Here is a 27,501-nt window from a genome sequence, read left to right on the forward strand (position 1 = left end):
CGTCAGTCTCATTTCTTCCCCCTTATTTCGTTCAAATCCTGTGTATTTTTCCTCTGTGGAACACAAAAGATTTACAAAAAATGTCTTCATACCAGTGTTGCTTGGTTACAAACGTTATTTAAAATATCTCGTGTGTTCTGCAAAAGCCAGTCAGTCGTCAGTCATACAGGTTATGGAATGACATGAGGTTGAGTAAAAAAATAATTTTTGAATTATCCCTTTAAAATGTACATTTTCTATACATGGTCTCAATCATTCACCACTAGCTGAAGTACAAATCCACCATATCTGCCAGCTGGACCTATGGATATATTTTCTGTAATTTAGGCGTATAAATGTTGCATAATACAGAAAAACAAACACGGGTGCAAGGTCATACTGCACTAGTCAACACAGCCGTGCAATTCAACAGTGACACACTAACATGAATCACGCAAGACTCAGCATGTCAACCCTCAGGTTTAGTTTTTCAGACTGTGAAGTTGTTGTTAAGACAGACATGTCAAATGACCATCGATTTATCAGATAAAAGAACTTTATTTAAAAGCAGTAACTGTGTTTTGCCTTGAGGCAACAGAAGCTATAAAAAGAAAACATTTGAAATGAGCTTTGAGTCTAACAGTAAACATTATAAATGAAAAATATGCCTTGTGAATAATGAATTAGACAACACGGCAATTAAAAAGATTCTCACAGAACTAGGAAATTGCCTTTTTCAACTGCGAAGTAGTGATAAGTAGTGAAGTAGAGATAAATGAAAGCATGTAATTTCATCTACTAGATTACCTACAGTTAGAGAAAATCAGTCATACGAGCATCATTTTAAAACAATTTTATGCAAAAAAAAGGCAATTGCTAAAGCAGTAGTTAGTCCATTTTGTGTCACTGCCTAGAATGTGCTTGTAGCCCCAGTTTATTCTTCTCGTTCTGACCATTTCAGTGTGAATCAGTAACCCTTCTGCAGATAGTGTAAACAGTTCAGCCCTTAAGACCTCTTTATCTGTCAAAAGTGAAGAAGTATTAGGAAAAAAAACTTCAAAAAAATCCTCCCGGCCCGTAGGGGGGCCATCATTACGAGACAGAAGAGATTGGGTTCAGTGGAGAACCCATTTGTGTTAGAACTTTATCCAGCCACTGGAGGGGACCGTGGAGATGCACTTCTATCCAGCAGGGGGTGCTTGTAACATCTTGTCGGTGATACTCGGCTCCCCAGCCCTGAATAAAAAAAAGAATTAATCGGTACAAATTCTGAACTAAATTTAAGTATACAATCAAACCCACAAGGTTTCAACGCAGCTGATCAATGCATAAACAGATTAAAATGTTACCGGCTTACCTTTACAAAGCTCATGCGAATGGTACACATCTTGGTAAGCTCATAGACGGCCTCAAACCCGTGGTTGACAGACTGAGCAAGCAGCTGAGCAAATTCTTGGTTGTTGAAAATCTTAAGGCTGCACCCGCTGGGGATTTTGCAGACAGTTGTAGGATGGAAACCATGGTGATAGTTGCAGTTTCGGCTCTGGACGAAGATGCTGGTGTCACTGAGGCACTCGGCATACACTTCACCCCCAACATAATACAGATGGACACCTGAAAGTTTAAATACAGGAGATGTACTTTTTATAAAAACAGACTTTCAAAAAAGGAAAAAAAAATCTAAATCATGATGTGAACAAAAGTTCTCCTAAACAGATTATAGAAAATCAATCCCTTAACATGCTTGGGCTTGTAGGCTTATTTTCCAGTCATCTATTTCAAGAAGTGAATCCCAATACAGCTAAACAGAGGTACTTGATCCACTGCTATTATTAATCGCACACTTATAAAAACTATGCCCGTTACACATTTTCTTTCATTTTTAGGTGTGGAGATGAGCACTGAGCAATTGTTGTCATGCTTGGTCACATCCTGCCAAGCACACTAATAATAAAGCCACTGTGTGGTGTTGTTTTTTTAGCCAGATTATCCATCATCATGACATCAAAAATTATTTTCGAATAAATGCGATAAAACTAGGGGTGACCCCGAATCGGAGCCCGATTCGACTGATTCGAACCCCGGAGCCTGATTCGACTACCAATCTCACAGTCGAATCTTTGCAGAGGTGTTATGCAATGGGGATCGTGTCATTTGGTTATATGGGCAGTGGCGTAGCAGACGGGCATGCACTGCGCTATTTATGATGTAAAGAAATGGGACATTTTTAGGGTTGGGTACCGAAACCCCCGGCGCATATGAGCGTGAGGTCTGGCTATGACTCAGCGCAGGATCGCGTCTTCTGTGCTGTGAGACCGGTAAAGAGAAGCAGCACGTCCCGCACGCACCCGCAGATGACTCTCAAATGAATGTGTACACCGTTTCCAAACATTTGTCACTAACTGAATGTTGGGCATTTAAATATGAATTAACACCTTCTCTTTAAACGCACGTAGTCCGTTACTTAGACTGAACTTTGCGCTGCATGATAAAAAAATTATAATAACCAAAATCACCATATATAGCAAGCACGGAACTGGACTTTTGGAACTGAAAGCAAGCGTGCGTGTCAGGGGGACGGAGAAAGAGTGCGCAGGAAAAAAGGTGAAAGGGACTTTTTGATTGTTTAAATGGTAAGATGCTTATTGCATTCCTCCTTTACATGCGGTAAATAAAGTCACTTTATTGGTAGTTCATTGGTTCATTGAACGTGCTGTATTGCCGTTTGTAAAAAATAAATAATTATTATCCAGTAGTTTTAAGAATAGTTTTGAGGCGAGATCTGGTCTTGTATTGTATGGCACAGCATTGATACGTGATGTTTAAGGAAAATTAATTTGAGTATTTGTGGCTTGTGTTTTCAAAATGTTCCCCTGCATTTCAGACATTTTGCCTAAACACGTTTATTTTGCACATTGTGACTTGATTCTGGCTTATTTCGTTCATTTATTATAAAGGTATATTCTGTTCTAAACAAATTCTGTAAATTAATGTTTGATTGTTTTTTGGTGCATCAATGTTGCGCTGTACCCTTAACCAACTGGTGTCGTCCACATGCACATGCGCGCACACACACACACACACACGTCTGATTCGACTATCAGTCGACTATAGGCAAGACGTGACAATTCTGATTCGACTATGTAAATTCTTAGTCGGGGACACCCCTAGATAAAACACAATGCAACTTCCTTTTAAACTGAATAAAGTTTGTGATAATACCCACTTTGTAGGTGACATTCACCTCCCACTCATCTTCTCCTACTGGGTTTCCAAGACAGGGAAAAACATACTTTAGCAATAAGCGAACAACTGTATGTATACCTTTGCCAATATGACGGCGAGTGTTTTCAATCGTAGAGTTGCGGTTGACATTAGAGAGTAGGCCCAGGCAGAAGCGGTTCTTGTTGTTGGATGGGTCAGTGAAGCCATCGACCAGCACGCTGGTGGAGGAAGCGTGGTACGCCTCTCCCACACGATTATTCAGCTCGTAGTATACAATAGAGCACCAGTGACTGGGCTCCTCATACTCCACTGGCTGCACATCTGAAAGATGAAAATAAAAGCAAGGCCTTGAGCTCAAGCTGTGCATCGTTTCAACTTGTTCAGATAAGTTCGGCTAAAAGAAACACACTAGTACAAATAGGTCTACTGAGCCAGGGAATGCTAAGATTAGGTCATTGTGTAGTGATGTTATCTTGAGGATTCACGAAGCTTTAAAAGACCTGAATCTCTACTTTTAAGTGGACAGCAGGAGTTTCTTACCACCTCTAGGCATATTCTGAGGAACCATGCTGCTGCCAGTCTCCATGGACTGAGACCCTTCCTGTCCCATCTGCTCATCAGGAGGCATGTAGGCAGGAGGAGGGGTATCAGCTGGTAAAAAGACACCATAGAGAGAAAGAGAGTGGTTAGGCGAGAAGACCGACTGCAAACAAATGGGCTGCCACTGCGATTCCCTTGAGCCTGCCATTCGCTGAATCTTTACAGGAAGCTGCTTTGCATCTTATAGAATCCTTCCAGTGTCTGATTTCACAAATCCTTACAGATCAAATCCAGCAACTACCTTTTCAGTATATACAGTACATGCGCCAATATGTAACTGAGGTCATGCGAGGTCACTTGAAGCTAACCGAGAATCCTGCTCAAACATGGAAAACTGTGCCTGTTTCATCATGCTTTATTCATATATAAATAAAATGAAATGGTGAAGAAATTAAATCCACCAAATAAGAAAAAGCACATCCGAGCACACAGGAAATATTTGGATGCTTTCACACAGCTTTCAATACCTAGAGAATCAGCAATGTAAGGCAAGTTTCTCTGTGCATATCTTTTTTTGATATCTTTATCAGTTAAACGGTTTAAAAGGTATGTTTATTTTTTAAGTTAAATAATATTATTCATAATTTATTCATAATTAATAATAATTTAATAGTAAGTTTTTAAATAACTATTAAATCATACAGTATATGTTTTTAAGTTTCCTGTGTGGTGAAAGAAAAATATGGTATACATGTTTTAACTCATGGGGCATGCAGGCGCGTACGACCAGGTGTAAATGCCCTCCCAAACGTTTTTGAGACAGATTAAAATCCGATCACGCAAGTCACTTGACGAAACTGGACACGTGTAATTCATCTGATTGTTGAGGCCACATTTGTCAGGGCTTTACTCCTCCAAACGGAGTGTGTCACTGGCAAGTTAGTCTTGCTCAAGCTCAAGTTTGTTGTTTTAAAGGTAGATCACGCTCACAAAGCGCTGTGACATTCTCTGTCTTCCAGGTGTGTCTACACCGCAGCGTAATGAAGCTCAGCAAAGCAAAACTAACAGCAAAGCTACAGCAAAGGAATTTCGGTGCTAGAAATCAATTTCTCCTTTACATAAACTTATCTCATGGATGCTTAGCATCGGCAGCCTCCCGTGTGCTTCCCTTCCTTCTTTTAGACGTTACATTTAAAAATACGAAATAATGTAATAAATAGTAATAAATAATGTTTTTATTTTGCACGGGTATAGCAGATCGGATTCATATCTGTTTAGCTAAGACACATTTATGTGGCCATGTGCCCTTTTGGATATTAATCCTGGCTGGTGGAAAGCAAATGAAATGCTAGGGCTGTCACTATTATGAAATAATCGTGTCATCGCGATTGTTTGACCTCATCGTGATGGTTTCAGATTAGCGACGCTCATATTGACCGTTTAACTGTTAACCGATCGTTAAAATTTTGACCGGTTAATACTATCAGTTAAACGATTTAAAAGGTATGTTTATTTTAAGTTTAATAATATTAATAATATTTTTTAATAATAAAAATAATTTAATACGTTTTTAAATGACTATTAAATTGTACATGTTTTTAGTTTTCAGGATGGTGAAAAAAAAACATGCTAAGCATTAACTCACGGAGCGTGCAGACGCGTGCGACAAGGTGTAAATGCCCTCCCAAACGTTTTCGAGAACGTGACGTCACGCAAGTCACTTGACGAAACAGCACACGTGTAATTCATCTGATTGTTGAGGCCACCTTTGTCAGGGCTTTACTCCTCCAAACGGAGTGCCACTGCAGCCTTGCTCAAGCTCAAGCTCAAGCTCAGTTTAAAATGTAGACACGGGACAATCGCGCTCACAATGCGCTGTGACATTCTCTGTCTTCTCGGCGTGTCTACGGCTCAGCAAAGCTAATAGCGGAGCTACTTCAAGGAATTTCGGTGCTAGCCATCAATTTATCCTTTACATAAACTTATTTCATGGATGCTTAGCATCGGCTGCCTGTGCGCTTTGGAACCTGTTTATTTTATGCTTTGGATTCATATTATTTTAGTTTTTCTCCATTGTCCAAAACGCTGCAGGTTCGTGAAAATGTGATAATATGTGTGTGAATGCAGGTGCTGTTGTTGATGTATTCGTTATGCTGCTGTTTGCAGCAATGTGACAGAAAAGCCAGTGATAATAAATTATTTATTCCTTGAATAGACCTACTCTTTCAAAAGTTTGCTGATAGAAAGATAGAAACTATCAAAATACATTTGTTATCAGTTATAAGCAGCATGAAGAGGAAAACGAACCAGTGGGGTATCAGTGCATTTATTAAAGCATTTTGTTTTTCTAATTAGTTATTTATTTATTCAATTTCAATATATGTATTTCTTGTTTTGAAATGCTTTATTTATTGAAACAAAACTGCACACGTTTCCATTGACAGTAAAGTTTGACATTATAAACGTCAGATCAAGAGCAGGGTGCTGTGTGAGGTGATGGCCTGTAGGCCACACTATAACCTTTCTGTTGTTTAAACTTGGCGAAGTGATATGGAACTGTAATGCGGTCAGCAGACCTGGAACACCTTCATAGGTGTTCATTTAACGGAAAGTTAATGCACACCCATAGAACGTTTGTCAACCAATCAGATTGAAGCAATCAACAGCCCCGTGGTATAATAGACAATTAATCGTCAGCCAAATTTCATAATCGTGACAGCCCTATGAAACGCGCTTCCCGAGGCATTATCTCTGCATTCCCGTGACATCCGTGCCACCTGAAAGGGTGTTTTCTGCCTCGGGTCTAAGGGCGTTTTCACACCTGTGTATCGATTGCTTTGTTCCGAAACCGGGGGTTAAATCACTACAATATTGAAATTTATTTTAGTTCGGTTCGCATTCACAAGGCAATATTTCCAAACGGACCAAACTTTGTTAATAAAAGTCACGTGCGAGTAAACTCTCCTTCGATTGGTCAGAGTGCATCTGTTTATTTTCGGGCCGGTAACGCGAGTGATAATGAGCGAGCTGCGCGTTGTCTCACGTATCTCACGGCGGAGCTCGGGAAGCATAAAAGGAGGAGAAGGACGAGAGAGAACCAGGCCTGGATTTTATGTTATGTTTTATTGTGTTTGTGTGGCCGGCAGTCGACTGTGAGGGAGCTGTCAGCACTTTACTTTCGTTTTGTTGTTTGTTTATTTTATTAAAAGTTTGGTTTAACGTTCGCCAGTTCCCGCCTCGTTCCATCCTTACTTTGAACATTGTTACAGGGAGCCATTAGCAAAACAATCCCTTTTGCGTCACGCAACGTTACATAATTACCCATCATACATTGTGATACAGTCTGGTTCGTTGGTCCGTTGGGTCGGATGGCTTTCACACATCTACCGAACCGCTCCAGAGTTCGTTTGCAATCGGGTCGAGACCACCTTGTTCAGGCGGTCTCGGAGCGATTGTTTTGGGGCGGATCCTAGCCCGATTGCCGTGTTCACATATGCCTAAACAAATCGAACCAAGAGAGAAAACGCACCTGGTTCCGAAACAAACCCTTATGTGTGAAAACGCCCTAACTGTCAACAGGGTCCAGACTGTCCCCACAACACGTAAAAATACTTAATTAAATAAAAACTAGCCAAGCTTTGGATGGAGGTAGGCATGCTATTTTTATTTGACCAAAAAACTTCCTGACGGTACTTTGTTTTCGTTTAGTCTTAATTTGTTACTTATTTAAGTTATTTTTGCCCGTTTATTTCATGCTTTTGATTTATATTATTTTAGTTTTCCTCCATTGTCCAAAATGCTGCAGGTTCGTGAAAATTTGATAATGATCTATTCGTTATGCTGCTGTTTGCATGTTAAAATAAATCTGCAAAAAAAATGTTTGTATTTTTAACATGTCACAGACCCTCGTCAACTGTAGCTGTGTCTCATTTCGAAGTCTGTGTCCTCCGGATGTCACATTCAAAATAAGACGCAGCGTGTATTTTTATTTAATGTCAATTTAATATTAAAATCTAATCAGTTAACGGTTAATGCTCGGATAACAAACATCGGTTCTCGGTTAGGGAAATTAAGTGAAATGAGCATCCCTAATTACAACGGCCACTTTAAACAGTTTACATTGTTGTTGACACATGAGATAAAGCTTTGTGAAAAAATACTACATTTGCCGAGTTCGCATTCTTACAGCATCACATACTTGAGAAGATCTTGAATTTTCCAGAGACTGTGTGAAAAATCTAGCAGATTCAGACAAGATTAAAATAACAGTGATCTGTGAAACAATATCTTTAACTACCTCTAAGTAAGATTGTCCTAATAGTGCTATGGACGATTTGAATCATACATATAGTACTATAAGCGAGGTTCAGAGTATCACTAGTTCCTTAAAAAAGTTGCTGCCAAACTGATGTCATTTATTATCCATTCTCCAATCCCAACCAGCTGTATTCACAATGCACATGCCATCGAAATCCTAAAGCAGGGCTGTACAGTGCGACATATATATAATTTATTACAAATACATTTACCATTGTAGCATGTGTGCGATACTGATTTGCACGTGATTAAGGCAGAGCCGCTTGTTTGTGTGAGGCGTTGTCGAGGTGCTTGTTTGTGTGTGATGTAAATCAATGGTGCACCGCTATTTTAGTTGTTTTTGCATTTAAAACTTGTTTTCCTGCTGCAGTGGGTCCATATTTAGAGCCCTGTGATTTCCCCGATGTGGAAACAGGGAAGGAATAGTGGAGGCGCTATCCAGATTTTTAAATATGTCGTCCTGCTTGTTTTGCGTGAATGTGAATGAGCTGCACAGTTTAACACATTGCTACACGCGTGTGACGCTCGTGCATTTGTCTGCGTCTCTGTATGAGGACATGAACTCCATCTCCAGAGCTGATCTGAGAGTTTATTTCAAAAGCATTTCTCTGTTGGAGTAAATAAATCTCAACACTCTTTGCGACAACCCGTCAAAATAAAAGTCTGGTAACCTTGAACATCCAGATTACAAACATTGTATTGTATTATAATATTTACTATATGATAGTATTCTAGTATTCTAGATAATATTTACTAAATGATAGTATACTAGCAGTAAATTGATAAACTATAAACACTAGAGTATACTTATATATATACTGTATATAATATTTGTTTAGTTCATTATATATACGTATATATGAGTTTGATCCCAAGATGAGATAACAAATATTTTCAAAAATCATGTTTTTTTATTGTGCATTCCAATTAATATCAATAAAACTGCAGTTGGTTTATTTTGATTTAAGCCATAATAACTCAGAAAATACAGCTAACTAACAGAATAAAAGAATAAAAAACATGATTTTTGAATCTCATTTTGTAACCAAACTCTTCACATATATATATTTTTTTTTTTTTTTTAAAATTTCTTTTTTTTTTTTAAATGTTGTATTTTTTTTTTATTTTTCTTTTTTAATTATTTTATTTTTTTTTTTTTTTTTTTGTTTAATTTTTTATTTTTTTTTTTTTAAATTATTTTAAATTTTTTATTTTAAATTGTAAAAATTTATTTTGGGTAAAACTAAATTATATGGCCCTAATTTACCCAACAGTAACATTAATGTCCTTCTTCCGTTACCTGCCTATTTATGTGATAAACTACACATAAATATTTTTTATGTACATATTTATTATTTTTTCTAATATAACAGATGTTTTATACTTGTGCTACAACTGTTTGGCCTGTGCTACAAAACTTTAAACCTCTGTAGCACAAGTGCTACATGTAAAAAAAAGTTAACGTACAGCCCTGTTAAGTAACATATTTATCTAAAGACAGAAACCCAAATGCAGATGCTGAGATGAATCTAACATTTTCAAAATAAAACCAGCTTCAGTTGTTAGCCACAGCGCTATAAAACATTAGCTTTCTCTCTGCCTGAGTGCATGCAGTTTACGGATGCAGGCATCAGCATTTCACTCACATACAGAATAGTGGGAGTGCAGGCCAGTGCCAAGTGACGGGCAACAACTAGCAGGACATTCAGTGCATTGAAGTCATTGGGTTTTGGTGTGCTGCCTAGTTGGCATTTCTATTGTTTCCTGAAAACAATCTCCACTGCGCAACTCAACATCATATCTCAGGTTATTAGTGAATATCAAAATAATTCAGTGTGTCAATTCTATCTGGTATTGCGGGGCAACAAAAAGTCAAAACGTATTATTATCAGGGCATCTATAAGCACGATTTAGGACTGATGTGGTCTGTAAAGTCAATATATGTACCTGGTAGCTGAAAAGGGCTGGATGGTCCAGAGCTTGCAGGCGAGTTGGGGTAGGTGCCGCTGCTGGCAGGAGATGAAGGGTAGGGTGAGTTTGGAGAGATGGGGAAGGAGCTTCCTCCACTGTGCTGCTGGAAGGATTCTGGGAAGGTGGCGTTGAGGGGCATGTGAGGCTCATTGTGACTCAGGTTCCGGAACTGTACCAGCAGGCTGTGTTGAGGGTTGAACTCGCTGTGTCGTGGCACCAAAACAGGGGGGAGCACTGAGAAACGACACAATAATATAAACATCTAAACACGTCTTCTTTGATTTACATATTTCTGTAAGAATTTGTAATCCTTGACAGCCGTGTGGTGATTGGCTGGCTCTGGCTGCAAGTTAATAGCTAAGGCAAAACAGATCAGTTTTCTAGCTTCAACAGAAATGTGTTGTCTCTCTAGAGTGACATGTGATATCTGCCCTTGAAAAGTTCAATACATTGCACATCTAAGTCTAAGCGGAGGGTAACAGATGTTGCGGAGATCAGAAAACCTCAGGAGGCTAAAGATATACGATAGTCAACCAAGTCTATACCAGTGGAAATGAAAAGTCAAATATTCTCTCAGGGGATTGGCATGTATAGATACATACAGTATATATGCATGTTGTACTAAAACATAATGCATATACTATTTTATGTATATTTACATTTGCCACAGGCAAAAGGCATTGCAGCAGAATGTTCTTTACTCACCTGGACTTTCCACCCGTTTGTAGTGATAGGGGTTTATGCACACTTCTTTCTGCTTGGACCCGAACGGATACTCGCACACCTCCAGGGGTTTGAGCTCGTGATGGGACTGCAGGTCAGGCCAGCGCCACACGCGGCAGTAGATGACGTGGGGGAGGCCCTTCCTGTGGGACACCTGTAGCCGTCCGTCCAGCGAGCGGGGGATGGTGACACATTTGCTGGGCTGCCCGGGACTGCTGAGGGCCTTCTCCAGGTCCTCCATGGCACCTTTCTTCTTCTTCAGTTTTTTCACCAGAGCATCAACGGCCTTCTCCGCCCATTTTTCCTCCTCGTCGCCCTGCTTCCAGCCCAGCAACCGCTTCACTGCCGGGCTGGTGAAGGAGAACAGGCTGGACATGGAGGTCATAGTGCCAGGCTGCACCGGGAAGCAGGATCTGAAGCCGTCTCGTCACGCAGTGTGCCAGAAAGATGATTATGTGCGCGTTTGTGTGTGGGGGGTGGGGGTAAGGACAGGCTTAGCCTTCCACAACCCAAGGACAGGAAGTTGAGGCAGGACGCAGCTGCTGGTGCTCAGGGTTCAGGAAGGCCTGCAGTGAAGTGGGGGGGGTTGAACTGGGTCACAACTACGCTGAGAATTAGTGTAAAGGGCAATTTAGGGAGTATGGAACTGCTATTAGATATTAGAGGCTAATTCATGCCAGGTTGTGCTCCGAGGTTCAGGTTTTAACCAGCACCTGCAAACACGAAAACAACAAAAAGATGTAAGTTCGCATATTAAATACACCAGACAGTTCATGACCAAAGTCCTGGCTCAAAATGAGGTGGTGCCATCCTGATCTTGTACACATACAAGTAGGCCTACAGTACATTTAAGTGACTTTGACATATTAAAAGTTCTAATAAAATTAGATTAAAATGACAATTATTAAGTTATATAAAACATTACTTTTATTCAACTAAACAGAAATATTATTTTTAATCAAATAAAGCTTTTTTATAATTTTCAACTAACTTTTCAGCCCACAATAGACAGCTGAATTAACCAGTCTTACTAAATGAGCAAAGCTCATTCACATCTTGCATTCTCTGTGGTTCACTTTAAATGATTCGATGATCTCTTATATTCGCTAGTGACTGAAAAGTTCAATAGTTTAAATGAATCGGTTCAAATGAGTCATTCGTGTGTGAGTCGTTCTAAACGCAATGTGCGTTCATACTGGCGAACTCGCTGTTTACAGTATACACTGATTCAACGATCCAACTGCACAGCTAAAGACATTACAATGATGTACATCATGTTAATTTAAGAAATCTCAAGAAATTAAACATACTTGGATGCAAAACAAACAGCCGTGAAAACACAGCTAGCTCTTGTTCTGCAACTCTTTTCAGCATCTCAGTTTTGCTGATAACGAAACAGCGCCTCCACTGTGGCGTAATGCCGCAACTGCAGTTACAAATGACAGTCTGTTAAATGCATGCAGCATTTCTTGTGAAGACACCAGATATAATTTTGGCAAGAGTCTGAGGCGGCACGAGATTTGACGGAGGCGGCCGCCTCCAATTTCTCTATGCAGGAAAAACCCTGTGTATACGAGAGACATGTTAAATTTAAATTTTCCACCCAACAGGACAATTTAAAATGATGTATTTAATCACGATTAATCACATCCAGAATAAAAGTTTGTGTTTACGCAATGTATGTCTGTTTATTGTGCATATTTATTTTGTATTTATAAACACATACACTTAAAAATTTAAGAAAAATATAAAATAAAACTCAATAAATGTTTACATTTAACTTAAATTATATATAAAAATTATATAAACATGCAAACTTTTCCCAAATATATACATGGACACATGTATGTGTTTATAAATAAAAATTAAATATGCACAGTACACAAACATATATAATGCAAAAACAAACTTTTATTCCGGATGTGATTAATCGCTTAACAGCCCTAGATGTATTAAAGGCAAAATGTAATTAAAATGGTTAAAAACTTATAAAGGGGCAGAGAACAGGGCAGAGAGACAAATATATTTCTGTTATATATATACACAACCTAAAAGCTTGACGTTGACCAAAAAAATATCATAATGAACCAATTCTAAACATGACAAACAACCCAACAGCATTTGTGTGCTCTCAATTACAAAGAACTGGTTAAGATTGGCTTGTAATCCGAGCTAAATAAGTGCAAATTCTGAGTAAAATAAAACATTAAAATCACTTCATCCATTTATCTTAACCACAATTACAAAGACCTAGCGTCCAAGCGTCTCACCCAAAGGATGTGTGCAAAAAAGCAACCTCCCATTCACAGCTATAAAAACCACACGCTTGCACATCTGAGGTCTTGTAGATAACTGTTAGGATGTACCCATCTGCCATGTGTTATGGTGAACTACAACAGAGTTATTGTGTTGGATCTATAAGCAACAGCCTCCCCCTGCCCCACCCAGGGAGCTCCCAGGGCGAGAGGGAGCAGAGCTCAGCACAGCTGTTGAAAATGTTGTACGTAACCAGGACAGAGAGGATATTAGACCTAAGAGACGCTTCCTGCAGCCACATCCCTTCCCCTTGACCTCTTCAACTGACAAATATCAGAATATATTTAGAATATTTATCAAAATTTTACAATTCAAAGCACTCCCTACTCTGACCGTTCACAATGTTGTGAACCTTAAAAAAACAAGGGATGCACCGATATGTACATTTTGGCCGATAACGATAACCGATAACTCTTTAACATTGGAATCCGATAACCGATATATTGGCCGATATACCGTATATAAATATCAATATAAAATTCCGTAAGACTGAAGCAAAAGGCAAAAAGTGGACAACTGCTTTTATTTGAAAACATTGACTGCAGAACACAAGTTAACAATTAGTTCTCTTGTTTCCCCTGAAAATCATGTACCAAGCCTACTTTACACTAGTTAAAGATTCTTTAACTTTAAAACTTTCTGGTAAATTTTTTATTTAATAAACAAATTATAGATGTTCTTCCAGAGCAACCCAGATAAATGTTCTTAATAGCCACATGTCTAACAGGTCTCTCAAGACAGAAAACATTCAGACAGCCGTCTGATTCAAACAATATGCTTTTGTTCCTATAATTTACACATTCATAAATATGCTGTATCTACATACTATTCCTATATCAACATTGTTTTGCTAATAGCAGTATGAATGGTCACGACAGAAAGACAGTTGCCTACTGTACAGTTTTTTAAACTGTGAGCAGCATACAGCTGAAGAAGTTTAACCAGAGGAAATGATTTATGATTTATCGGCTTTAATATATCGGCCTAAATTTTATTATCAGCCGATACAGATAACATTAACCCTTTTAAATCGGACGTGTCGTCGCTGACACATTCTACCAAGCATATTCATTTTACCATAACTCTGCAACCATTTGTGCCATCAAGAAAATTCGAATTACTCCTAAAAGTAGACAAACTGTACTGTGTTTTTGTGGAGAGCGGCAGGGGGAAAATATGAACAGGTAGTTACGGAGCTGCTGTTTTCGCGGAGCGCTCTAATAAAATTAGCAAACAAAACATGGCAAAAAGGAGATGCAAACAGAAGAGGCAACTGGGATGATTTTTGACAATGAAACGTGTGATGTGGGCCTGTGCTTGCAATTAGACAGGAACTGCTTCAGACACCACCACATTTAAGTGAATAAGTGAAATGGCCGAATAAATTTTACTGAACATGACGTGTGATATGATCAAGCAGCAACCAGAGCAGAGCGAGAGAGGCGCGCTTTATTAATGCAGCAAATATGTACGTTACAGTACATTCTTTCAGCAGTCAGTCATACGCCTAATATGTGCTATTCAAGAAGGGAGAGGGCTAAAAAAAATGTTTTAATTTAGCCTACTTATTTTGCTCAATTTTATTTGAAGTTATATTGTATTATATTGAAAAGCAAGACTAAATATAAAAAGCATTTTGACCATTCAGTTTAAGCAATAGTGAAAAAATTAGAGGCTAAATAAATAGAATAAATACGAAAAGCCATGTTCGGTATCCGGCCAAGTGTTTGATTTTTATTCTGCTTCGGCCAATAATTTTTATTTCGGTGCATCCCTATGTGTTACGGTACTTCTTCTGCAGCATATATTTGGATTTTCTGCACAAGAGCGCCCTCTAGCCTTCAGATGCAGCAGCATTTAACCGTACATCACTGATGAAATGCGCAAAAAAAAGAAAAGATATCGCATGCAGTTTATTTCAGATTTATCGTAATTGAATAGGTTCTTTATTATAAACAACTCCCCCTCAAACACATTATGAAAAAAGACAATTTTATGTGTTTGTCACAAACTTTCAAAGCACAAATTTCAGTCAGTTCTGTCAGGTATGTCGCGTGAGGTATCTTTATGAGTACATCAGCTTGGTATCGGTGCATCTCTAACTTCCATTGTATAAAATGTATTTAATTCTGTGGAACACAAAAGATATTTTGAAAAATGTCTCAATGGCTTTGTGTCCATACAATACAAGTCTGGGCAACAACTTTCATCAAATTATCTTTTTTCTCTGCAAAAGAAAGTAATTCAGGTTTGGAATAACATAAGGGTAAATAAATGATGAAATAAATGTTTTACATTATTTCGTTTATATGGTAAATGACATTACAAATGCTGTTAAAGAGTATGAACTTCAGCCCAGAACATACCTTTAAATAACGCTGAACACATGAAAAAATAAAATCATATTGTGATTAACAAAAAGCAGGGGTCTCAAAAAGTCTTGCTTATCAGCAGAAACAAGCAATCAGTTTGTAATAACCACACTTTGCCTTTATTGTTTTGGGACTGATGATAGCCATGCTTTAACAATAGGAAGTACAGGACTCAGATCAGCAATACAGAAGCTCAACACACACACACACTTCCCTGTTCCATATCTCCATCCTGCCTCGATACTCAGCTGCTCCATTTGGAAAAGGAGAAGCAGAGAAAGCATTACCCATATTGATTTTTCTAGGAGTCACAAAAGCCTCCCACTTAAAGCTTTTACTCTATGTAGCAATCTTTTTTCAAGGCCTAGATGACATCTTGCTTTTAATAGTCAAGAGAAATTGTCTGATGTGATGTGTGCCCATAAAATCAAAAAAGAATGATGTGCTACATCTTATTGAAAATAACATTATAAACGCACCACCACTAAAAGATCAGAAAAAGTGGATCTTCAGCTCCCTTGTAATTCTCTAGTGATATATGCATGAAAATCAATGTAATTTGGAAGATTATGCATCAATAGTTTGAAATTAGGTTTCAACATCATTATGGAGCCACAATTTGACAGTAATAGAGCCTCAGATCAAGGAGGAGGTGCTTTTATTCCCTGCTGGATCTATTAATATATTAAAATTACTGTTGTGTGCAGTCACAATGCCTCTGGTGGTCTTGGTATCTTTAAATCAAATTACAAGTATAACAGCCAGGCTAAAAGAGCCATCAAACAATTCTGTGACAGGAAACATTATGGAGTTGAGACATAATGCATGCAAGAGAGCGAGCAGTCTCGCAATTTTATTATGTAAAGATGCATAAACGCTGATCAAAATGTCTAGATATAAAAAAAGTTTCTTTTTTATCCAAAATAAAAAGGGGATCCGTCACACCCATCGAAGACAAAGATGCAGTGGCTCAGAGGGAGACTGTTTATGTGCTTGACACCATGCAGCCCTCTTCATCTCTAGAGCCTTACATCATTGACACCAATAGGGATAGCCCATCTTCTTTCTGCGGCACATACACAATTACCACCCTATTATTACGGAGTTGAATACAAAAAAATCTGAGAAAACGAAACTGTATGTCTTCTGTGTATAATATATCCAGTTTAATCGATATTTTCAAGTATCAGACCACAGCACAGGATTGACACCAGATGCGTGTGCTCACATGAACATCTATGTGACAGATGTTATATGTTGGCAGACACACAGAGACTCTCAATGGGAACAAATTCTGCTATTGCAGGAAGAAAACAGAATTCCAACAACCACTGCAGAAACAAAGCATTTCTTTATGCCATTTCAACGTAATAAAACGCCACTGCCTCACCCATCAAGAAACCCTTCCAGAAACAGAAAAGAGTGATCTTATCTCCAACAACGCCTTAACAAACTGGCTTGACCATTAAAGGGATCGTTTACACAAAAATTAATGTCATTCTAAACTTTCTTACGTGGAACACAAAAGATGATATTTTGAGAAAAAAAATCTGTTTTTCCACACAAAGGAAGTCCATGTGGACAATGTTGTTTGGTTACCAATATTTTGTTTCTTCTTGTGTTCTATAGAAGTTGAACTATACATTTTTGTACGCATTTGAAATCAAAGTTAGCTATCAGATCAGTTGAAAATTATCTCATATTTTTGACGGAAGAAAAAGATGAAATTTATGATTTTTTTGTAGGTGTTGCTGACAAACAAAGCAAGAAAGCCATTTACGCAGTATAGCAGTAAACTGAGCATTATTGCGCTTTGATAAATCACAATATATCTTCCTTTGCGAGTAAAGAAAGAATTTTAGTGCCAATAGCATAAGGATGCTGCTCTTAAAGATACTCCGATAACAAGCCGATAACCTATCTACACCTCCTCTCTGTCAAGGTCAAAAAACAAGATGATGACTTTCAAGAGCACTTTCTACAAAAAACAACTAATTATAATACTCATTAAAAGTCATTCTAAAGGCCAGGGAAAACAGAAATTGTTGAGTAACACTTCACAAAAACAAGGTTACCTGGTAAAACTGTTCAAGATCACCATATCAACATTTAAATAAGTCCTCAAAGAAAACCATCTAATCTCCAACAATTTCCATCTTCACAACTCCTCAAGCACGACCGTCTCCAAGGATGATTCGCCCATCAACTTTAAAAAGGTAAGAATGATTATTTCAACCGATGATAAATGATAAGTATGACGCCAGCTGAAATGTTTGCAGATGAAGATCTATATAAGACTTTAAAATGTAAACTTCACACTCAGATAGATGATGATGATGGCAGCAGGTGAATGATAAGCAGATATGTGACAATGGTTTCAATTGGTTTAAATAGGTGTCACATAAAGAACATGTTCAAGAATCAACTTTACTGCCAAGAACTGTGGGTTTGCATGTACAAGTAATCTGCTCTGGTACTGGTGCATAAATGACAGAGAAATACACAAAATTTAAGAGTATTAATAAAGCTATTCAGTCCCAGTTTTTTTAACTGAGTTAAACTGTCTGGGCATTATAAGGCAGTTTAGTTGGGTCGAGTGAAAGCAGCACACTAGGTTCTGTAACTACGATGCCCAGAAATGCTGTCTAGGTGGGCAACCCACTCGGTGCTGAGACGCAGCCAGTAAGACACGCCACGACACGCACATCTCTCCACATAAGAATGCTAAGTCACTTTCTTTACATGAACATGAATCATACTTGAAACACACAGTGTTATAGTTCATCCTCCTGGTGTTTTGTGGTAAATGTTTGCGGTTTAATATGAAATCAAACAGTTGACTTGATCAGCTCAATAAACGAGAGGACTGAGGCTAAGCTAAATTAGCCGCAACTTTTAAGAATTCCGTTTAAGACACGAAACATTCACTTAAAACCCACGCATCTGTTGCTATTCACAAAATTGGCATTTTGAATAATGGTCACAGTTCTTACGTCATAATACTATATAACTTTTATCGTTAATTTATTTTTCTCTGTTGTGTAAAACTTGCCGCTAGCCAAGTTGCTACATGGCGAGTTAGCAGTTTAGATTTGCAGTTTGCGGGTTCACGCATGTCATTAATTTAACCTTACCAATTATACTGAACTGTAATAGCTCTGTATAACTTATTTAAACACTCTAAATTGTTTTTCTCAGAATAAAAATACCCTGCGTTCATGTGTTCCCTCGCCTCGTCTGTACAAAAAGGGGAAAACAACAAGGAAACTTTTCAATCACTTCTCAACCCCCCTGCGAAAACCACCATCCCTGCTGGATTAAAGTTGTTAACTGACCACTGAATCGTTTTTATCGGCTCGATGTATTATCATAAGATTGCATACCTTTCATGAAATGGTGTAGCGTCTCTCGACCTTTGCTGTTTTACAGACACCGACATGAAGCACAGTTTTTCTCTTTATTCCTGCCTCTCTTTCCCTTGTCTATCACCCGTCCTGGCGTCAAACAGACTGGAGGCGAAGCACATTAGTGCATATCCATCCGCCTGTTTGACAACTACCACTTTTCTTCCTCTCGAGCGCCACTGAAGTGTAAGCAGCTCAGTGTCCGCTAATGCAATTGAGATGATCAAAAGAACATATTGTGATAAATGGACTGTAGCGTTGTGTCATGTGTTTTGTTGGATGACAGTGGTTTGTACACTGGCTAAGGAAAATATAAATGGCTAGTTTTGCTATTTGCTAAACCTTCAAAGCACACTGAAAACACAATTGGACTGGAGACATTAAATGCAGGGTGACCTTGGATATTGTAAATTATTGTAATGTTTTTTTTCTGTTTTCAACAAATATATTGCTACCTATCTAATCCAATATTGGTCAAAGTGCTTAAATGCCTTGATGTTTATGTTTTCTCCCTGTTTACATAGTTGTGTTTGGTAAAATAGGTCTATATTACTTCATCAAAGGGTTTTGTGCTTATTCCGTGTTCATTGTCTATTTATGTAATAATTATCAACACAACAAACAGTCTAATTTGGGTAAATCGTGTAAACAGCACAAAAAAAAAAACAGGCGGAAGGATACAACTGGTTACTATGTTTTGGTTGGGCTGTACTACGGTCACGTGACGTCACGACAGTTGGCTCCACTCTGTCTGGCTTTTAAAACTTCACTGTTCGAGCAGCCAATAGAGAGCAAGTTGCGCGGTGCTCGCTTTCTCGCGCTTACACTCGAGCTCCCATTCAAATTCATTAGTTTGCCCATCTAGATGAGGTGAGGAATATTAAAACCATGGGCATGCCCTATGGAGACAGATCAGTCTCAATAATAATACATTTACAAAACACAATTCATAAATTCACAGCACAACTCACATTCACAAAATCAGATTCGTAAATTCAAAACACAATTCATAAATTCACAAACATTTTCCCCAAATGCTCACACAAATATATCTCGCAGAAATAAATTCAGAATGTTTTCACAAATATGTATAAATCATGTTCTTGAATCACTTTCCAGTAAACATTTGTGAATGTTGTAACATGTATTTATGGATTGGTGAATCTGCATTTGCAAATCGTCACACGTGTGTGGGTTGCTTTGAATTTGTGTGTGGTATTTTTGAGACTGTCCTGCCACGGTGAGATTCAAGCGTAACTTTTTTTTAAGGATGGCCTGTTCAGCCAATCGCGTTGAGCTTTTGATCCACCAACCAAAACGCTCCTTACTGAAGTGACTCGAGAAGCTCGACGCTGCACAGTATTGTGCAGTGTGCCTGCATCGGTTCAAAAACAGAGAGGGGAAGAGAAGAGCACACTCAACAAGTAAGTAACGTTTACTTTTTATACCTGATGCCACTCTATATCTCATAAAATATTCATAAAGCTTGTTTTTGTTACTGAGCTGGCGGTGTTGAATTGAAGGTAAACATGTTTGAACTGGTGTTTGTAAGAAGACTGTTGCAGTTACCAGAGCCTTTAAATTTCAGTCGCCACACTTTGACAGTCTGTTTGAGCAAACCCCTTAAGCTACAGTATTTGCAGCCAATTCTAAATATTAACACATTAAATGCACTGATACATAAATCTGAGAAAGCTGGCAAAATATATGCTTTCAGTGACGGTCCGTGACTTCTCTTCCGGGGAGGCACGAATGCGTAGCTCATCAAACCATGTATGTAGCCCGTCATTTGTGTGGCTCGTAATGTCAAAAATATGTTTTAGTCGCGTCTCAAGAGACGCTCGCATTCACAGCATACTCGTAAGACACTCTCTTAACACTTAACTATAATTACACACGAGACTAAGCGAGTATCTAGCAAACGCGAGCACCTCTTTTATAATAAACCCTCTGGACGCATCTAAAGCAGGCACGTATTTTGACATGATACGTGATTCTCCAGTAGGGGTTCAATCTTCAGCTGGCTGGCAGGAGCTGCCACTGGCAGGTCACGTGACCCGGCACTCCAGACACTGGCAGGTCACGTGACCCGGCACTCCAGACACTGGCAGGTCACGTGACCCAGCACCCCGACACTGGCAGGTCACGTGACCCGGCACCCCCGACACTGGCAGGTCAAGTAACCCGCCACTTAACAGCTAAACAGAGCCAGAAGATGCGCCGATTTTCACGCGTTCCCACAGCTCTTCTGTATAGAAATTTGCGTTTGTTCGTATGGATGTGTTCTTGTGCATGCACATCATTTTGTGTGGAGTTTTTGCATTTTAAAGCCCTCAAAGTACAGTGAGAACAAGTGGCAGGTGGCAGTTGTACTGTCAGCTAAACAGAGCAGGAAAAACCACTGGCTTTCACGCGTTCCCACAGCTCTCCTGCATAGAAATGATTTATTCTGCATGCATGAATGCTTGCACTACAGGCTTCCTGCTGAGAAAAAATGTCAGATAAAAATTGTGGAGACTTCTACAGTGTAACAATTCATTGGCCAAAACACAGTTCTTTGAAACTATTAAATTTTAAAAGTGCGTTAAGTGTTCGTGACATTTTTACCGGACTGTAGTTTTATGACATAATAAAATATGTTATTGCTGTGCATGTAAATATTTTATCTGGTCCATTAAGATTATGCTATAGGCATTAAAATAGTCAGTTAAATTTTTTGTTTTTTTGCTAAAATTATTGCCCGTGTCTCACTATTTGACTTGGATTATACATTTTTGTTAAATAATGTTTTTGTGGCTCAGTGATAGAGCATTGCATTAGCATCGGAAAAGTTTGTGGGTTCGATTGCACGGGAATACTAATGCTTGAATCCAATGTCACTGTGGATAAAAGCGTCTGCCAAATGAATAAATGTAAATTTAACAATCTGCTTTATATTTTTATTTATGTAAATGGCTGTACATATTACTACTATTGTGGTGTTGCTTTTTTGTTGTCAAAAAAATTGAACTAAACTATAAACAACATAGGCCTATTAATTGCAGCTATTCTCCAAATATAATCAACAAATGCGTTTTCCGTTCCGTTCCGTTAGCGTTTCGCTACGTCAGCTTAAAGTAGCTACTTTTGTTCTAAAAAAAACTTTGTGTCCTTTTACCAACACACTGCATGCTTTCGATTCAGAAACTTGGGATATTGTAAGCTTGTTGTGGCTATAGCTTATTTTAAGTAATAGCTATAGGGTACAACAAGTATTAGGCTATAAATCCCATACCTTATAATTCCATTGTTTTTTGTATACGTTGGTTTTCTTTACTGTACACTCTAAAAATGGTTGTTAAAACACTCACAATATGTTATTTTTGTGACAAAACATTTTGTGTTACTTTAACCTAACATTTATTTTATACAAATCCACAAATCCTTTTTTCACAAAGGATAAAACTTATCTATAAAACTAATTGCAACCGCTGTTCTGCATTAAATTAATTAATAAAGAAATTATATTTTTCTGTAAAACTTATTTTTCATCATTTTAAATCCATATAATAACCCAAACTAGTTTTTCATTTATTTTTTCCTCAGAATTTCTCTCATTGTTTCTGAACCATCTCCAGTGCAGCCTTGATTATCAATGGCAGGTGCCAGTGTATAAATATTGAACACGATTAATAAAATCTTAAGAGTGCTTTTCCACAATTGCGCCTAACCGTTCTCGTTGCTTTGCTTAATCTCTCAACTGCTTTGGGCCAGCTTGTATGTAGGCCTAAATTGATTTTTTTAGAATGTAAACGCAAATACATGTCAGGCGTCACTCGCTGCCTTGGTAACGCAAGAGACTGAGCTATGACTTGAAAAACGTTTTCGTTTGGCACCCCCCAGCTTCAGCTGTTAACCACTTAACCATTATCATTGTTAATTTAAAATTATTAAATAAATTGAATTGAATAATCACAACCGAGTAATCCTGAGTGGCAACGTCACTACACGCATTCTATCAGCACGATTCAGCATAACAGATTAGCTGTTATGATCAAATTTAATTCATAATCGTTAATTGTTTTCCCAGCCTTTTTTAGCTGACAATCGTCTTCTGGAAGGCTATTTTTCTAAAATATACACGCACGATGTAATTGGAGTATGACAGCCAATGGCGTGTCACAATCAACGATGACGTAAAGCTTCTTCCTAGCTAGCGGTTATATGCCACCTGCCAGTTGTTCTCACCTTATTTTTAGTGCTTTAAAATGCAAAAACTCCACACAAAATGTTGTGCATGCACAAGAAGACATCCATACGAACAAATGCAGAATAAAAAAATATTTAATTTGTATTTATAAGAGCTGTGAGAACGCGTGAAAGTCTGCGCATCTTTTGGCTCCGTTTAGCTGTTAAGTGGCTGGTCACGTGACCTGCCAGTGTCGGGAGTGCCGGGTCACGTGACCTGCCAGTGTCGGGAGTGCCGGGTCACGTGACCTGCCAGTGTCGGGAGTGCCGGGTCACGTGACCTGCCAGTGTCGGGAGTGCCGGGTCACGTGACCTGCCAGTGTCGGGAGTGCCGGGTCACGTGACCTGCCAGTGGCAGCTCCTGCCAGCCAGCTGAAGATTGAACCCCCTCTCTGATTGCATGTAGTTCACGCGACGAACACATATTTTGACATGACGAACCAAACACATATTTTGCATTTTTGCCTCCCTGGAAGAGAAGAGCCAGAGCGATCATCCAGCTGTTGCTGTCATATTTTGGAGAAAAGACGTTCGGGAACGAAAACGAAAGCAGCAGCAGCAGGTCATCTTCATTCATTTTACTGACTGGGAACACTGCAGCACGCAGGCCTAAAATAAACACAATGTTATCGTTGTCGTCCGCTGGTGTGGACGCAAATATAGTTATAGTTATAATATGAACGTTCCGGCCGTTTAGACTATGACAACCTGTCACGTCTACTTTGTTTCGCCATAGTTTTAAAACGAACAGAAAATCTTTATAACAACACATTGTCTAATGTTGTTTTGCGACGTTGTTTCTGGATCTGATTCTGCAAAGCATGCATCTTTCACTCAGACCCCCACATAGCACACGCACAAACCAGTGGTGCAGTGTTTACAGACTTTATTTCTTCAGAAAAGCAATAGTGAGTAGTGACATTTTGAATAAACAGCTTTCAGTGAAAGGAATGGGTTTAGTTTAAGAGAGAACGTAACATAGAATACATAACATAGTCGTAATTATATACTAATGCTTACATATAAGACATCCACATAAACATGCAAAACAAGTAAATATCAGTGGATGCAAGCAACAATAAATACATTTGGCAGTAATTGCAAAATAAATAAGGCAACAAACATTTCATTTGTTAATATATCCAGGTAGTAGATGAGCCTTTCCTTGAATGGAAAGTCGTCACACTCATTAAACCTCTTACAGGTAGAAAAAGGAGACCAGAAAAGGCATAAACATGAAAATAGCCATTGCATCCTTTTAATTTTATGCCAGTGATGATAGTAAAAACTAAATGTCTCCAGTACAGCAACAGTTACCTAAAAAGTCAAGTTAATTTAGTAAGTAACCAACTGTCAAGCAAATGTAGCAATGTAGTTAAACATAAAATATTTGTGACATAGTGAAGTTGAAATATGTTCCATGGGTATGTATCTGTTTCACTTGTTTGTCTGGTCTCTTGTCTTTGCATTATTATTAATGTATGAATTTATGATATAAAACTGTCCATATTATATCAAGTGCCTCAAGTGCTTTACATCATATTAATATCTGCTTTAAAAATTAGTGAAAATGTGTGGCCTTGTATGTGATAGCACTTTGGCACTTGACAATGAATTTATAACTAATTTCAGACAATATTCAATTCAATTCTATCTTACAGGCTAATCATCAAACCACCCCACCAGCTCCAGCAACTCCACCAGTCCAACGACCCCACTGAGAAACTGCATCACTCTACCAGAAAATTCATCACTCCACTCATTAGCCATCCTGCTGAAAACAAAGACATACACCCGTTAACAAGCCACATTTAAGAGTGAAATAAAATAATAATAAGCTTATGTCATTTCAGTCTCTGTAACAGACTACCTGCTTAATAATAACAATAACGAAATAATAATCGGTCCTACTGTACATGTGTAGTGTTTGTTGTATTATTTGCCTGTATTAAATAAATAATAACAACACCCACCACAACTGAAACTTGAGACTGCATGACTACAGGAAAATCTCTTGCTTAGACTTTTCTATCAGCTCCTATTAAGGAGAGAGAACAATGTGTCAGAGGTTTAAGTTGTGTGGCACAGTTTAAATTCATCAATGTATCTAAGTTTATTGTTAGTATAGTTAACTGCAGTTAGAACATATAAATCTAAGTAGCTATTATCTACCAATACACATTAACTAAAGCTGACTACTACTGGATGTGAGAGATCAACTAATATGTTAAAAAGACAAGAAATGCAGTCATTTCAGCAACAAATGTGGTCGAAAAATACTGAAATAAATGTGCTTTGGTGCTGAAATTCAATATTTGAAACTATCTATCACCACAAGTCATATTCCACGCCATTTCCCTTCTTTCATTAACATATCAAAGCTTTAAATATGCTTTGTCTTGCGAATCGCGATGACATCCTGAAGAGGTAAAACATTGCCAGCATTTAAAATATAACAGCAGAGGATCCAACGCCCCCGAGCCCCAACTACAATATTTAAAATTACTCTTATTTTATCGCTCAGGCATACGTGTCAACATCTGTTTAAATGTTTTATTACGTGAACCGCAAGAGCAAAGTTTGTGGCGACTGAAATTTAAAGGCTCTGGTAACTGCAACAGTCTTCTTACAAACACCAGTTCAAACATGTTCACCTTCAATTCAACACCGCCAGCTCAGTAACAAAAACAAGCTTTATGAATATTTTATGAGATATAGAGTGGCATCAGGTATAAAAAGTAAACTTTACTTACTTGTTGAGTGTGCTCTTCTCTTCCCCTCTCTGTTTTTGAACCGATGCAGGCACACTGCACAATACTGTGCAGCGTCGAGCTTCTCGAGTCACTTCAGTAAGGAGCGTTTTGGTTGGTGGATCAAAAGCTCAACGCGATTGGCTGAACAGGCCATCCTTAAAAAAAAGTTACGCTTGAATCTCACCGTGGCAGGACAGTCTCAAAAATACCACACACAAATTCAAAGCAACCCACACACGTGTGACGATTTGCAAATGCAGATTCACCAATCCATAAATACATGTAACAACATTCACAAATGTTTACTGGAAAGTGATTCAAGAACATGATTTATACATATTTGTGAAAACATTCTGAATTTATTTCTGCGAGATATATTTGTGTGAGCATTTGGGGAAAATGTTTGTGAATTTATGAATTGTGTTTTGAATTTACGAATCGAATCTGATTTTTTGAATGTGAATTGTGCTGTGAATTTATGAATTGTGTTTTGTAAATGTATTATTATTGAGACTGATCTGTCTCCATACATGCTCTATCCATCTGACTGCCTGTCTGTGTGGCAACATGTAAATCAGGATGCGTAATTGTTGAAAGCTCACAAGAAATCACGGTTCGTTCTCTAAATAGTAACACACAAAATACGCTAAATATGGGTACTGTATCTAAAAGTTTTGTTGTTCTTGTTTGTCTATTCCAGAGCTTCTGTCATCACATCTCACATCATCAAGGTTCATATGCCGACACATCCTAAAGTGATCACCAGGGGTCAGTCTTTCTCTTTATCATACCTAGTTTTGAATCACAAAATTCTATAAACGCCTTTCAATTGATATAACCTACCTATAAGTGCCTGCCATACATTTCAGATAACAACAACATGCAATATCATTCTTTACATTTCACCTCACATAATAGATTTGAACTGTCTGACGGCACCAAAACAAGACACCTACTGTAACCAGAAGTGCCAGAGACCAGTTGGTATTAACCAAACAATTAGTCCTAAGTATAACAACAAGATGTTTTTATTAAGTTTGATGTCATTTAGTTTTACATTTCCACAAGAATTTCCACCTTCATTTTCTGGTCCTCACGGATTGTGTTCACACAACCTTTCACAAACTGTGAGGTTTATGAATACAGGAAACCGGGTTCCCACTGGGTGTCCTACATGTGATATAAGGGAGCCATTGTCAGTCAAGCCAACCCAGCAAAAGGCCAAATCAGAGGCCAACGTATAGAGCAGGTCATGCATGCTGTCAAAGTCATCCATCCAGAACCCAAAACATATGTGTCTATCTCAGCACAGATCTTTTTTATTATTCATGCCACTCTTTCGTGAACCAACCGTAAAACATACTGTTACTGTAAACCCCTCTGAAATAAACACATGCTTCAATCTTTCTAAAAGAGAACCGCTGCATGCAATATAAAGACTTAATCTGAAGCTTATGACTGCATGAAATGACTGTCCTGAATTCCATTAATGTTCAAATCAGACTTCATTGTGCATTTGCAAGTCCCCAAGCCTCCATTATTTTATCCCTGCACACATATAGCTGCTCTCTGCTGGATAGTGCTTTCCAGGACAGTTGTAGGATTTTGATTCGAAGAGAATGAAAAAGCACGTTGTATTAGGGCGTTAATGGCTGCACATGTGTTTCACATTAG

At 38.3% G+C, this 27,501-nt stretch overlaps 1 protein-coding gene and 1 long non-coding RNA gene across 3 annotated transcripts; both read right to left on the minus strand.

The window, feature by feature from the left end:
- Window positions 1-517: 517 nt before the first annotated feature.
- smad5 (SMAD family member 5) lies at window positions 518-18,959 on the minus strand. 2 transcript variants are annotated; one of them, XM_057349849.1, is made up of 7 exons: window positions 18,827-18,959; window positions 10,738-11,468; window positions 10,009-10,266; window positions 3,748-3,855; window positions 3,304-3,525; window positions 1,337-1,593; window positions 518-1,215 (listed from the first exon to the last, which is right to left on the minus strand). In XM_057349849.1, the coding sequence occupies exons 2-7, from the start codon at window positions 11,138-11,140 to the stop codon at window positions 1,072-1,074; spliced, it is 1,392 nt and encodes a 463-aa protein (XP_057205832.1). In that variant the 5' UTR covers window positions 11,141-11,468; window positions 18,827-18,959; the 3' UTR covers window positions 518-1,071. The 2 variants fall into 2 exon arrangements, with proteins under 2 accessions (XP_057205832.1, XP_057205831.1); XM_057349848.1 differs by having other exon boundaries at window positions 3,745-3,855.
- A 5,775-nt stretch (window positions 18,960-24,734) lies between these two features.
- Window positions 24,735-25,855, minus strand: LOC130563880 (uncharacterized). Its single transcript, XR_008964171.1, has 3 exons — window positions 25,828-25,855; window positions 25,048-25,112; window positions 24,735-24,848 (listed from the first exon to the last, which is right to left on the minus strand). It is a non-coding gene; the product is annotated as an uncharacterized LOC130563880 (long non-coding RNA).
- Between the last annotated feature and the right edge of the window lie 1,646 nt (window positions 25,856-27,501).

Source organism: Triplophysa rosa, linkage group LG13 (assembly GCF_024868665.1).
Source record: "Triplophysa rosa linkage group LG13, Trosa_1v2, whole genome shotgun sequence".
NCBI classification, from domain to species: Eukaryota; Metazoa; Chordata; class Actinopteri; order Cypriniformes; family Nemacheilidae; genus Triplophysa; species Triplophysa rosa.

Bases quoted from the DNA above. Each gene is read 5' to 3' on its own strand.
- smad5 (XM_057349848.1), bottom strand. From the start codon at position 11,140: ATGACCTCCATGTCCAGCCTGTTCTCCTTCACCAGCCCGGCAGTGAAG. The intron at 3,526-3,744 runs GTAAGAAACTCC...TTCATCTTTCAG, and splicing joins TCAGAATATGCCTAGAGGTG to ATGTGCAGCCAGTGGAGTAT. The intron at 1,216-1,336 runs GTAAGCCGGTAA...TTTTTTATTCAG, and splicing joins TTCGCATGAGCTTTGTAAAG to GGCTGGGGAGCCGAGTATCA.